This window comes from Nycticebus coucang, chromosome 17 (genome assembly GCF_027406575.1).
Source record: "Nycticebus coucang isolate mNycCou1 chromosome 17, mNycCou1.pri, whole genome shotgun sequence".
Taxonomy (NCBI): domain Eukaryota; kingdom Metazoa; phylum Chordata; class Mammalia; order Primates; family Lorisidae; genus Nycticebus; species Nycticebus coucang.
In genome coordinates, this window is record NC_069796.1 from 18,361,254 (window position 1) to 18,375,584 (window position 14,331).

The following is a 14,331-nucleotide window of genomic DNA, read 5'->3' on the forward strand; positions in this document are numbered from 1 at the left end:
GCAAGGTCAGTTTCCAAAAGGTTCTATAACACTGATATTTTCCAGATGTCTCTCGTCTGCTCTCTTCTCTGGCAGGCTGTGTCTTCCTCTCTTCATCCTGCTCTTTTCAGTGAAATTGAGATAACATTCTGCTAGGGTCTTAGGTCTGTTGGAATCACTCAGCAGGAGGAAGTGATTTATTATCTAGGCCTTATATTAATATTTATAATACCCTTCACTGCTTGTGAATAACATAAACACTCTTTTCTGTTCAAACCCAATACTGAAAGAAAACCCATGAGTATCTTTTATAAAAATTTACTTTTAATGGTGCAGTAGTTAGTAATAATCTACACAGTACTTATGGTTTTTAAATCATTTTTTCTTTATATTGCCTTATTCAATTCCAGACATAAATCTGCGAGTTAAATAATACTATATATATATATTTTTTTGTAGAGACAGAGTCTCACTTCATGGCCCTTGGTAAGTGCTGTGGCATCACACAGCTCACAGCAACCTCCAACTCCTGGGCTTAAGCGATTCCCTTGCCTCAGCCTCCCGAGTAGCTGGGACTACAGGCGCCCGCCACAACGCCCGGCTATTTTTTGGTTGCAGTTTAGCCGGGCCAGGTTTGAACCCGCCACCCTCGGTATATGGGGCCGGCGCCTTACCGACTGAGCCACAGGCGCCGCCCAAATAATACTATTTTTATCCTCATTTTATAGATGAGGAAACAGGCACAGGGAGATTAATTTGCATTAACGTCATACACATAACAAATAGCAAAACTAAATTTAAATTGACTCTTTGTGTTTTGTCTACTTTCGCTAAATTTACCATAATCCTTCTACTATTGTTTTTGCCCGTATCAAATGGGTGATGAGGAAAAAGTAAGCAGCAGCCAGAAAATAAATTTATTAAAAGAATGTAACTTTTCTCACAATTTCCAAGTGATTTTTCAGAGGTGTTATTTGAGGACCTTTTGCCTAAGATAGGTGGTAAACGAGCGCCCTACAAAATGCCTCTGTAGGAGGGTATCGCTAGTAGCTCTGGTCCCCACCTGGTCCAGGGGAAGAGCAAAGTTCCCCAGAGCTAAGGCGACTCCCTCCCAACTGTAGGAGTCAGACCCTAGATCTGTTTTCCGGGCACTCCAGCGTCTTTATTCTATCAGCATTTCAAAAGCCTGAAAACCTCCCCCTTGGGCTTTTTGGAGGATTTTTCTCCCTCGCTGTTGCGAGTTGCGGAGCAGCGGGGAGGGCGTGGCGCTCTCCCCCTCGGAGTGGCCGGGTGGGGCTCCCTGCGGGGCGCTCGCGCGGGCTGGGGTAGGGGACGAGTCCTCGCCCATGGCCCTCGTGGATGAGTGAGCGGCTTCCTCTGCGCTCCCCGCGCAACGTAGGGGGTGGAGACGACCCCACTCCCTCCAGCCCCTCTTGTCCCGGGACTTGTGAAGTCGCGCCTGGGGAAGCTGGTTCTTCCAACTCTATGGACAATATCCACGTTACTTTCACGTAAAACGAACGTAGGGAACCGAGCAGCTTTACAATCCCTGCGTTTGGGCGGGTAAGACTCCAGTGCAAGCAAAGTCAAATGGGCATAGAAAATTCAACATAAAGGTGCAGAAGTGTTGTTTCCACCCTGGAAGCGCGGACCGTTCACGTCAGCTTTGCCCCTTCTTCTCCGCTGCACTTTCAGCCCCACCTGCCGCCCGCCCCCAGCGCGGCGGGTCCCGGGTCCCTCCGCCCCGCCGGCCCGGGGCGCTCTCAGGGGCGGACTCGGCGCGCAGCTGAGACGCGATTCGTCACTCTGGCAGAACTTTCCCCCTGAAAATCCCTGCACCACAACCAGCCCGCCCGCCCCGGGGAGGTTTTGATTTTAGTGGCTTTCCTTCCACTGATATTCCGGCGTGTGCATTTCGGCTGCCGAGCACACTTGCGGCGGGTCCGAGTACATGTCCGCGGCGGTAGCCCCTGCGGCCGGTTCCCCAGAAACTATGCGCTCGGAAGCAGAAGAGTCCCGGGAAGGTATGGTTTTTTATTTCCCTCGGGGGCAGCGCAGTTCTGCGGAGGAAGGCGGCGAGAGTATAAACACAGATGGGCGCTTTACGGAGAGCGGCAGGGACTCGGTCGGCTTCCCGGCGCCTTCGCAGCGCTTTGGAGCCGGAGCCGCGGAGCCGCGTCCCAGCCCCGAGCCCCGCTCACCAGGCGGCGGATCCGTGGGGAGGGGAGGACCGCGGAGAGCGGGACCCAGTTCAGCCAGCCCACGAAAGGCTGCTTTTTAGCGTTCTTTGGAGAGGAAGGAGCCCCACTTCGACTCAAGAATGTAAAAGTGCTTGGAAAAGGGCTGCCTGGCTGTGCCAGGACGGAGCTGAAAGCCAGGTCTCCTGGAAGAGCTGTAAGAGGCCAGGGGTCCCTTGAAAAGGGGGTTCGGCGAGGAGAAAGCTGTACGTTTCCGGCTGAAAGAGGAAGCTGAGTGAGGGGAGAAGTGAACAGTCTTTATTCGGGGAATAGTTTGGGTTCCCCCTGCCCCTTGCTAGCTTTCGCAGTGAGTTCATTTTGTTGGGGGCATGAAAGACGGGGGGCGGGGAGGGGCTTGGGTAGCCTGAAACTGAGGCGAGTTTGTCTCTAAGTTTGCAAAAGCAAAGGGTTTCATTTACTCCTGACAGACGGGTGACAGGGCTGGAAAAGCTCCAACCAAAACACAATTAAACGCTGGTGTTCGTTTGGAGAGTTTATTCGCGTGCGAGCGTTTCTAAGCTTTGTTCCCTGAAACTTTACTCATATACAAAAGTCCTCTTGTGAGTGGGGGGGTGGGGGAAATTAGAGAGGAAGAGGGGAGACTGTTAGAAATTGTGAAATTGCCTTTCTTTTCAAGCAGCCTCTTGGGAAACTGGTAAATTTCAAGTCCACAATCACTGCCGCAGGAAGAGCCCCATCATTTCTCCAGTTGGCGGACATCAGGGAGGAAGAGCCTTGAAACTTGTCCTCTAGTCTTTCACTGCTCCCTTCACAAAGTACAGCTCTACGTTTCAAAAGGAAATAGTCGGTAAAGAGGAGGCTTGTTTAGTGGAAATATCAGGCTGTCATGAATGAAAAATGACAGCCAGAAGCGTCATTAACCTTGATGTGGAGCTTGGAGGATTAATGTTCCCTTGCTGTGGCCTCTGTTCTGATGGATGCTTTTCTTTTCTAGTTCTTTATAAGAGCAATTTTTTGAAAGTCGAAAGTAGTCAAAGGCAAATTGAAGGCAAAGAAGAACCAGGGTGAGAGAATTCAAGGGTGAACTTTTGTATGAATTACGAGTAGCACTGAAGTTGGCATTTTCTCCCCAGCGTGTTTTCCATCTCTTTGGGGAGAGAGAAAGTGGGGGCAGAAACAGAAGTTCCCCAAACTATGTATAATACATTCTTCTGGCAGCACCCGCTGTCTTCTCTCCTGCCCTGATGGCTGGTTCCAAATGTCCAGCAGCCTGCAAGCTGGGGAGTGGAGGGGTCCATGGGCCCCTTCTAATTGTTCCTTGCCTTCTCTCCTCCCATCACTTCTGTTCTGCAGATCTGCTACAAATGGTCTGGCCTCTCTGCTTTTTTTTTTTTTTTTTTGAGACAGAGCCTCAAACTGTCACCCTGGGTAGAATGCGGTGGCATCACAGCTCACAGCAACCTCCAGCTCCTGGGCTCAAGCAATTCTCCTGCCTCCGCCTCTCAAGCAGCAGGGACTACAGGCACTCACCATAACGCCCAGCTATTTTTCATTTTTTTTTGTTGTTGTTGTTGTTTGGCAGCCCTTCCCCCCACCCCCCACCCCAGCTCAGAGTGTATGTGGCTGGCACCTTAGCTTCTTGAGCCAGAGGTGTAGAGCCACCTCTCTGCTTTTTAAAGAAAGCCCAGAATATTTCTTTTAAAATAATCTGAGATGCTGGAATTTTAAATTGCTAGCAAATTAGGGTAGGATAATGAGTAACCCTAAAGGGAGATTAAGCAAACGCTGTGTTAGACTAGAAACCCTGTTTCCCCGAAAATAAGACAGTGTCTTATTTTAAGGTGTGCTCCCAAAGATGCGCTAGGTCTTATTTTCAGGGGACGTCTTATCTTTCCTGTAAGTAGGTCTTATTTTCGGGGAAACAGGGTAGAATCCTTCCATCTTCTGCCAGGAAGTAAAGGATGAGTGTCTGTGTGTTTTGTGTGTGTCCTGGGCGGTTCGTATGGGTGGGTTACTGGTGATGATCTAGAACTCTCCATTTAGCTGCCACCCCTCAGACATGAAAGAGCCAAGCTAAATATGTCAATTATTTTACTTCTCTTACTAATCTTTCCCTTCCTCATCTCACCGTTAGCTTTTCTTTTTTCCTTCTGGTGGACTTACTTATCCCTTTGCGTGAGAGATCGCACTGAGCTCTTCACAGTGTCTTATTGCAAGAAAATTGCCTTTGGATGCTTTCTGCATAATTTGCTGTAATGGGAGATACTTTTAAGTCATTATTCTGAACTGCAGTGAGAGACTAGTATACTTTTGGGATTAAATCTGAAAAAAATATCAAGTCAGAGCCAGAAGTCCTCGGAGACCAACATATTTGTGTATATGCGTGAATGTGGAGGCAAATGACTGGAGATATTGTTAAGCCATCATAGCTCAGAATGTGCTTGACTCCGTGCCAAGGGTGCTGAACCTCCGACCCCAGCCTATAGCTACCTCCTAAAGAATTGATTCCGTTTTGCCTGCTTACCAATGAATAGGTGATTGTGCTTGAGTATTGAACAGAGAGAAATAATCCAGGCCTTGCGCTATTAAAAACTGAATGAGTTAAAGATACAGACATAAATGGGTAGGCAACCAGGGACATGAAAGAAGAAGCTCGCTTTATTAAGGAGAATGCCAGTGGAGGGGGCCTTGCTGAGGAGATAGGCTGATAGCCACACATTTGGCATTTAGCTGCTTCCTGTTGTGTAAATTGCTTAATTATGAAGTAGTAAAAGTGAGTGGCAGTTGAGATCTTCAAGGATCTTTCCGGCACTAAGCATCAAGGCATCCTGGGGCTTCTTTGCCCTGATGATTGCAGCTTTGGTTTCAGAAATTGAGAAAGCCCCTGTGGGGGGGGGGGGGTCACTTTGTGAGGACTTAGAAAAGAGTGAGGTTGAGTGGTGAGTTCACTTCCTCCTCCACTGGTCTTCATAGCCATTTTCTGCCTCCATCTCACCCAGTTCTCTCATGCTATACCAGACCTGCTACCTCACCAGGAAAATAGCAGCCATTAGGTGCTCCCTCCACTTCCTGCTCCCAGACTAACAGACTCACCTTCATCCACGCCCGCCTTCCCCGTGTCTGTGGAAGAGATGTCCCCCCTCTGCAGAATAGAATGCCACTCCTTCCATCTAGAGTGACTCCTGTACCAGTCAGCCCCATGTTTCTTCCCTTTGCATGTAGGTGAGCTCAAGCTCCCCATACTAGGCCACAGGCACATGATGCTCTTTTGTCCCGATCTCCCTCTGTCCACCTGCCTCCGTTTCTTGATTGGCTCCTGAAAGAGGCTTTCTCTGAACCCCCCAACCCAAACTCAGATGCCTTGTCACCTTCCCTCCCAGCACATTCCTTTCCTCCTTGGTACTCACTCCACTGGCTAACATCTCTGCTCTTTTAGAACACAAAAGACTATGTGGGTTGTATTCCCCACAGTGTCTCAGGACATACGCAGTAAGAGGTGCTTGTAAATAGTGTGGATTGAATGAAAGGATGATCTCTGTTCTTTAAACTTAATCCTTGCCACTTTGTCCAATTTTGAGTATTGCTTACATCTCCCTTTAAATGAGCTTTGGAAGTAAAACAAATTTTTGCATGGTTCCTCTTTGTTCACTTTTTGTCATTCCTCATCCTACCAAAGTCTTCCCTCCCACCCCCTACTCCACAAAAATCATACTTGCCAAAACCAGCAGTGACTTCACAGGTGCTAAAATCATCACTGACTTCCCAGGTGCTTAAATTACCAGTGAGCCTGAATTCATATTTTTTATCTTGATCTCCTGATCTTACCTTTAAAAAAAAATTGCATTTGACTCTAAGAAACTAGTCTCTAGTAGACACACCTAGCCTTGAAGGACAAATCAAGACTCAGGGTTAAGGGATGGAAAACAGTATTTCAAGCAAATGGAAATCAGAAGAAGGGAGGGGTTGCAATCTTATTTTCAGGTATCCTATTTTCAGATACAAGCAGGTTCAAAGCAACTAAAGTTAAGAAAGACAAAGATGGGCACTTCATAGTGGTCAAAGGAACAATACAATAAGAAGACATTTTAATTTTAAATGTCTATGCACCCAACTTAAATGCGCCCAGATTTATGAAACAAACCTTGAGGGGTCTGAGCAATGGTATCCCGTAACACCATAATAGCCAGGGACACTAACACCCTCTGACAAAACTGGACAGATCCTCTAAACAGAAACTAAACAAAGATGCAAAGGACTTAAATCTGACCCTAGAACAAACGGGGTTAATACACATATACAGAACACACCATCCCAAAGCGAAAGAATATATATTTGTCTCGTTAGCCCATGGTATGTACTCCAACATAGATTACATCCTTAAGATACAAGTCAAATCTCAGCAAAATTGAAGGAATAGAAATTATACCTTGTGTCTTCTCAGACCACAAGGCAGTAAAGGTGGAACTCAACTCCAACCAAAACGTTCATCCCCACACAAAGGCATGAAAATTAAACAATCTTATGCTGAATGATAGCTGGGTTCAGGAAGAGATAAAAGAGAAAATTGTTAAATTCCTCAAACGTAACAGCAATGAAGACACAAGTTACCCAAACCTTTGGGATACAGCAAAAGCAGTTCTAAGAGGAAAATTTATTGCATTAGATGCTCACATTTGAAAAACAGAGAGTACCTCAACTCTCAGAGACCAGATTCCCTGCAATCTTAAAGTCCTTCTTTGGTTCTTATGGCACTACCTACCCTCTCCTAGTCTCCTTTCTTTTTCTAGATGTTTTTTTTTTAATCTCCTAGACCTCTAGTCTAGGTCTTTCTAAGAACCACCTGTGTACAACCAACCTCCTGGAAGACACCAGGCTTTGACTGTCTTAGAAGCATCCTAGATTCGGTAGGTCTACACTGAGCCCTTCCTTCGCTACTCTCCACGTATGTGATACTCCTTCTGTATTTTCACTGTCATTGCCCTCTTTTTGGCTTCCAAACTACATACCTGGAAGTTGTCCTTAACTCCGCCCACTCCTTCATCTTTCACTTCCAATTGTTCACCAAGACCTGGCACTTCCTTGTCTTCATTGTCTATTGAATACGTCTCCTTCTTTTTATTGCCCCGTCCCTGCCTTGGATCAGGACCTCAGCATTTGTACCTTTTTTTTTTTTTTTTGTAGAGACAGAGTCTCACTTTATGGCCCTCGGTAGAGTGCCGTGGCCTCACACAGCTCACAGCAACCTCCAACTCCAGGGCTTAGGCGATTCTCTTGCCTCAGCCTCCCGAGTAGCTGGGACTACAGGCGCCCGCCACAACGCCCGGCTATTTTTTTTGGTTGCAGTTTGGCCGGGGCCGGGTTTGAACCCGCCACCCTTGGTATATGGGGCTGGTGCCCTACTCACTGAGCCACAGGCGCCACCCTGTACCTTTTTTTTTTTTGAGATAGAGTCTCACATTGTCACCCTGGGTAGAGTGCCATTGCATCATAGCTCACAGCAACCTCAAACTCTTGGGCTCAGATGATCCTCTTGTCTTACCCTCCTGAGTAGCTTGGACTACAGGTGCCCCCCACAACTCTTGGCTATTTTTATGGGCCCAGCACACTTTTTGCTGCACAACTCTGCTAGCCACCCAGCTATTTTTAGAGATGGGGGTCTTTCTCTGGCTCAGGCTGGTCTTAAACTCGTGAGCTCAAGCACTCTACCCATCTCAGTATTTGTACCTTAATTGTTAACATAACCACATCTGTCATCAAGGTTCTTGGTTGCAAGAAGTAGGATTTTAAATTTACTGGTGGGATATTGGGTAGTTCACACATACACTGACAGGCTAGCCTCTGAAAAACGCATCTGGAAATACAGCCAAAGACCCAAGAACCATCTGGTGAGGACGTCACCACTGCCTTCCCTGCTTCTGTGGGTTTCAGTTCTGTCACTGCTAGCACTCCAGATGCGGTTGAATATTTGTTCATCCCCAACACTTAAAATCCCAGATCTAAGCTGCTGTGGGCTAAAGGACTTCTAGTTCCAGCTTTGGTTTTGGGTGATAGGTATCTGACTCCTACAACCACTGGCAAATGGGAACTTCTTCAAGATAGGAAGGGAGTTCTAACACAGATCCCTAAAACAATAACGAATATGCACCACACCACCTGACTGGTCTGTCCAACCCTGGACTCGCCTTATTTATTTATTTGCTCATTCCCAACACAAATGCTGTTTCCTTTTTAAGATCACTCCCTTGCCCTTCCTCCAGTAGGTCATATCTCCAACCAGACTCATTTGGGGAAAGATGTTCTTTCAGAGCATTCCCCTCATATCCATACCCCCCTCCGTGTTTTCACCCTGCTGTGGTTGTTAGTTTCGTTTGTCTCTATTTCTTTATGAACTTTTTTGACTACAAGGTCTGTAGGGGTTTTTCCCCCCATGAAATCCCAGGGCCAGACCTAAGACCTCCCATCTAGGAGGCCCAAGTAAAGCCTTATAAAATTAATTAATTTTAAATGAGGTTACATGATACGTTGAAACTTTTTAGAGCACCGCTCAGAAGTTGTCTGGCCTCACTTTATAGGAATTATGCTTTCTAAAACTAGAAGACAAATCTATTTAGGGTTTCTGAAATTTTCCACTAAAGTACTCTTAATAGCAGAGACAAAACAAGCATGTGTCTTTGATCACTGGGGTCAGCGCCCACAGTGGCTTGCCAGCATCTCAAATTTCCTTGAAGACTGAAGCAAAATATTGAAACTAAAGGGTATTGAGCTCCTCGTATGCCATACATGGTGGCCAGCACCTTTTTGTGTATCTCACTTAATACCTGTATAGGAATGCTTTATTATAAGGGTAGTTCATTCTGCCTAATAACTAAGAAAACTGAGATTCAGAGAAGTTTAAAGTTTTTAACTCCACAACGCTGGGGAAGGGAAGATGAGGATTTGAACCCAGGCTGACTAACTATATAGCCTGTGCTTTTAACCCTTGCTTAACCCTTCCAGGAAGGTCTAAAAGCTGCCCTCTCCCTTCCTAAAGTACACTTGGCACTCAGGAAGAAGCTTCCCGTGTTCTGTGTTTGCATGTACCCCAGTTTCAGAAGCAAGGAGTAGAGAGACCAGGTGTCTTGGAAGAGAAAGAAGAGCCAGGCCCTGGCTCTGCAGCTGCTCAGGAACACAGGCAGGAATTCTCAAGTGCATCCTTCTAGGCCCTAGAAGATGTAGGAGTTCTGCAGGGCTGGGTAGGAGGCGCCTAGAACCCACTGGAGTGAGAGGTGCCCAGGTACCTGTGGGACAAGGAAGGTACCTTACTTCCTGGGCAGTAGCCAGCTTGAAAATGGAGAACATGGACTCTCCTGGTTGTTGACAGGAGACAAGGTTCAGTTACCTGTGTGTGATGTTACATTAATAACAAATTAATAACAAATGTATCTGTTGAGTTTCAAGTTGCTTTAAAATCTGTTAAGATGTGTCTACAGAAGTGAGTGATTTTAGTGAGTGACCACTTGGTCAGTTTGCCCTGTCTCCTGATGATAATATGTTAATTCTCTGGGGATTACACATAGGCATTTGTACCCTCAGGTATAGCCCTCCTTGGGTTAAATATGACTTAGCAGGAGCTTAACTTGTTTTTCAGCACTTCTGCAGTGGTTTCTTTGGGCTCCAGGTAACCCTGGGTCTAGCTCACCGTACTGTGCCATAGCTAGGGTCCCCCAGTCGCCAGTGGCCTGATCATGAAACTCACTGCGATCAGTAAAGCTTGCCAGTGGAGTGACTGAGGTCATTCTAGTGCCAGGACAGTGGTGTGCCTGCAGGCTGCATCCCACATACACCATGCCAGCCTTGTAGAAACTTCATGGGCTCAGGATCAGCATTGCCCTACCTTATAACTCTTTGGGGGGAAAGAAAAGTATAAATTTCCCCTAGAAAGAATGGGACCAGAACCTGACCGAGTATCACAGAGAGGAAGAGTTCAGTTTTCCTGGTGGTAGTTAGTATCATCTTCCATAATAAAGAGTCCTGGTGATGTTACGTGTTTGGCCACCTGGTGTAGTGTTCTTATTGTTCTAACCTCATGTGATGCACAAGCTCATATAATACTATTCTCCGCAAAGCGTTACTTTGCCAATTTTCTCTTCTATTCCCTCCTTTCCCCAGCCCTTTCTTTGCAGAGGAAATGAGGAGGAAAGGAGGTTAAAGCTGATGAGAGCATTGGTGCGGCTGACCTTGATGTCATACCTAATGTAAAAGATACTGCGCGTGTTTTTTGTTTTTTTTTTTTTTTTTTTTTTTTGTAGAGACAGAGTCTCACTTTATGGCCCTCGGTAGAGTGCCGTGGCCTCACACAGCTCACAGCAACCTCCAACTCCTGGGCTTAAGCGATTCTCTTGCCTCAGCCTCCCGAGTAGCTGGGACTACAGGCGCCCGCCACAGCGCCCGGCTGTTTTTTGGTTGCAGTTTGGCCGGGGCTGGGTTTGAACCCACCACCCTCGGTATATGGGGCCGGCGCCTTACCGACTGAGCCACAGGCGCCGCCCCTGCGCGTGTTTTTTGTTTGTTTTGTAGTTTTTGGCCGGGGTCGGGTTTGAACCTGACACCTCTGGTATATGGGGCCGGTGCCCTACTCCTTTGAGCCACAGGCACCGCCCTACACGTTCTTTTAAACCTTGGTCTTGGATGTGATCATCTGTTCTTCACATGTGGTCCTTAGCCCTGGGAGTGTGGTGTGCCGACAAGGACTGAGAGTGGAAAATCCATCTCAAGACCTGTCGTACTCTCTCCTCTGCAGTTGACATCACTTGATAACTTGGCATTGCCTGACCCCTCTAGTTCTGTAAACTTAAACTCATTTGGGGCTTTTGCTTCCTTGCTTCTGAAATTTTCAGCAGATTGAATATGCATCGTACCTTTCTTGCCCCCAAATTATGATGCCATTGAATAATAGTAGGGATTACATGGATGATTAAATTTCCTGATCCTGGCTGTTGGTAATTCAGGAAGGAGCCAGAAAGTGGGTGGATGAAAGAGAATGCAGTAGGGCCAGAAACCCCTCAGGGCTCAATGATTTCATTTCAGAATAATGCAGAGTCGCTGGATTTGCCACATATGGTTTATTTGTCAACATTTTTGTGTTTTTACTAACCACAACTATACCTCTCTTCATTTTGGGGATTGTTCTTAAAAAATATAGTGTAAATGGAATTAAAACCAAATCATATGTATACCTTTTTCTTTTTGAGACAGCGGCTCATTAGGTTGCCCTCAGTAGAGTGCTGTGGTGTCATAGCTCACAACAACCTCAAATTCCCAGGCTTATGCGATTCTCTTGCATCAGCCTCCCAAGTAGCTGGGACTACAGGCACCCGCCACCATGCCTGGCTATTTTTTTTAAAGACAAGGTCTCACTCTGGCTCAGGCTGGTATTGAAAGCGTGAGTTCAGAGAATCCACCCACCTCAGCCTCCCAGAGTGCTGGGATTACAGGCATGAGCCACCTCCCCTGGCCCTTTTTTTTTTTTTTTTTTTTTTTGAGAGAGAGAGAGTCTCACTCTTTAGCTCTGAGTAGAGTGCTGTGGTGTCATCGTAGCTCACAGCAACCTCAAACTCTTGGGCTCAAGCAATACTCTTGGTTCAGCCTCCCTAGTAGATGGGATTACAGGTGCCTGCCACAGTGCCCAGCTAGATTTTTCTATTTTCAGTAGAGACAGGATCTTACTCTTGCTCAGGCTAGTCTCAAAGTCCTGAGCTCAACTACCAGCCTTGGCCTCCCAGAGTACTAGAATTATAGGCGTGAGTCACAGCCTGGCCCATATGTATATCTTTAATGTTTAAGGAAAGCCTATAGTGAGATGTCTTTTGTAATTGAAATTATTACCTCCTACAAATACACAGAGAAGCACTATGATTAAGAGTTAGAAGCACCTTTGTGGATCTTTTTGTCTAACATGGTCATGTTAGAGAAGAGGCAGTGAGGACTAGCAAGGTGATTGCCAGACCCTTTCTACCCCCGTTAGTGAGTGGTTTGCAAGTAAGGATTTTTACAAACACAAGGTTTTAGCTTTCTGGACTTTTCTGTGAGCTCTTCTTGAAGCAGGACAGACTTAATCTGTTTGTATAGGTGCCATTCACTGCCTTTTGGGGGAGTTTATGAAACCTAAATGGAATGTTTGAAAAAAATGGGGATTTCCTATTTCATGTTCTCCTATTGGAAAAGATGAGGCATTGTGAAATGAAATTTAGCTCTCCAAGTAGATCCAGTTAGATCCTGAGTTTTGAACGTGGTAGGCCAAGTGAGAAGCAGGTAAACAGTAAGCTCACTTGTTTTCATTCCTTTGAGAATATCATGCAGGGAAAGTTAGCTGTCCAGGGAGTGTGCTGGGCAGGCGCGCTCTTCTTGGGGGAAAGGTGTGCATGTGCGTGGGTGGGACCAGCGTCGGCATTCTGACATGGGACGTGCTGTTGCAGGAGCAGATGGCATCCCACTGGCTCACTGTCCCTGAGCACACCGCAGCAGGCCTGGTGTATCTGGGAGTCAGAACACCTTCTTTTTCAGGAAGCAGCTGTGGGGGCTGCAGCGCAGTGCTTTTCTGATGTCTGAAAGAGCAATTGCTTAAATCCTGTTCTCAGGGCTATGACGGGCTTCTGGAGCCTTCAGGCCTCCTTTGTTCAAGTCGGGGTTGACTGTCAAGAGAACAAGCAAGTCATGAACTTTCCTTGCATGTATGCTTGATGCTGGCTCACCTGGCTCTGGTGCCCGTGTTCACGTGGTCCACTCAGCAAGGCAGAGGAGCTGGGCACAGACGTAGCCCCAAAGCACAGGCTGTTCTGTCTTCTGTGGACAGTCCAGTAGATTCCTGCTTCTGGGGTGCACCCTTCTCTTTTACCCACTGCTGCCTTCCTGGCATCTCAGGTATTAACAGCAACAAATGTTGACTAAGCCAGTCCCTCTCTGCAGGGCCTGGGGAGGCAGAGACCTGCGTGGGGATGACCCTGCCCTCAGAGAACTTCTGGTTCAGAGCATCACATTTCGTATGTGTGCACTCACAGGGCAAAAATACATGATGAGAGCTGAGGATCAGACACTGGGCCCATGAAAATCCACCAGAAGACAGAGTATGCCCCCAAAATCATGATGGCAGCAAGGACCTGACAGAGGGGTAGCTTGTTCCTCATCTGTGTCCCTGAAGCCAGTGGAGATGAAAAGAAGAAGCTGTGACAGGCAGGGAACTTGCATGTGCTGTCTGCTGGGTCAGGAAGCTTCCGGAAGTGTCGAGTGCAGGGTTCATAGAGGGCATTGGAGGGTGTTGTAGGGGTACCTGGGGCCAGCAGAAAAGCTGGACTTCCGCTACAGGAAACAGACAAGGCACGGGGAGCAGGACCCTGGCTCTTCTCTGGACTTTGCCACTGGTTGTGTACAATCTTCAATAGCTACTTAACGTTTTGGACCTTCCATCTCCTTATTGGAAAAATGGGAACTTTGGTGTTAGACTAAAACATGCCCATGATACGTCCTAGGACAAAAACAATTATTTTATGGACTTGGAGAGCTTTGAGCCAGATGAAAGAGGGCAGATACCAAGTAGTGTCTTAGGAATACCAAGCTGGCAAGGACCAGGAGTCCGTGCAGAGGGCAAGACCCAGCCTGTGTTCAGGCGCCTGGGCAAGAATGTGTGTGAAGATCTAGTCACAGGGGAGAGATGGTTCCCCTCAGGCGATCTCTGAGAGGAAGGCTGAGGAAAGGAGCAGGCTCTGCCCTGGGTTTAGCCCCTGAGAGTACCCATTTGTAAAGAGTTAGATGGAACCAAGAAAGGAAACAGAAGTGGAGCAGGTCAGAAAGCAGAAAGAGTCTTGGCGCCCGTAGCACAGTGGTTATGGCCATGTACACCGAGGGTGGCGGGTTCAAACCCAGTCTGGGCCAGCTAGATAATAATGACAACTGCAACAAAAAATAGCCAGGCATCGTGGCAGGTGCCTGTGGTTCCAGCAGCTTGGGAGAATGAGACAAGAGAATCACTTAAGCCAGTCTCAAAAAAAAAAAAAAAAAGAAAGAAAGAAAGAAAGAAAGAAAGAAAAGAAAAGAAAGTAGAAAGAAAGAAGGGGAGAGTAGGGTTTTAGAACCCGGGTGGACGAGGGCCAGGAAGGCAGCGGTCAGCCCCCGTGTGGAG

At 47.1% G+C, this 14,331-nt stretch overlaps 1 protein-coding gene across 4 annotated transcripts in view; it reads left to right on the forward strand.

Annotated features, from left to right (window-relative positions):
• TNFAIP8 (TNF alpha induced protein 8) overlaps nt 1-14,331 on the forward strand; it is a 133,768-nt gene that overhangs the window by 82,893 nt on the left and 36,544 nt on the right. Inside the window, exon 1 of one of the 4 annotated variants that reach the window (XM_053567506.1) lies at nt 1,540-2,003. The exons of the other annotated variants lie outside the window; for them this stretch is intronic. Coding sequence (XP_053423481.1) covers nt 1,931-2,003 — 73 coding nt within the window. The 5' untranslated portion in view covers nt 1,540-1,930. Of the gene's footprint in view, nt 1-1,539; nt 2,004-14,331 lie in introns of those variants that run through there. 4 annotated transcript variants of the gene reach the window in all.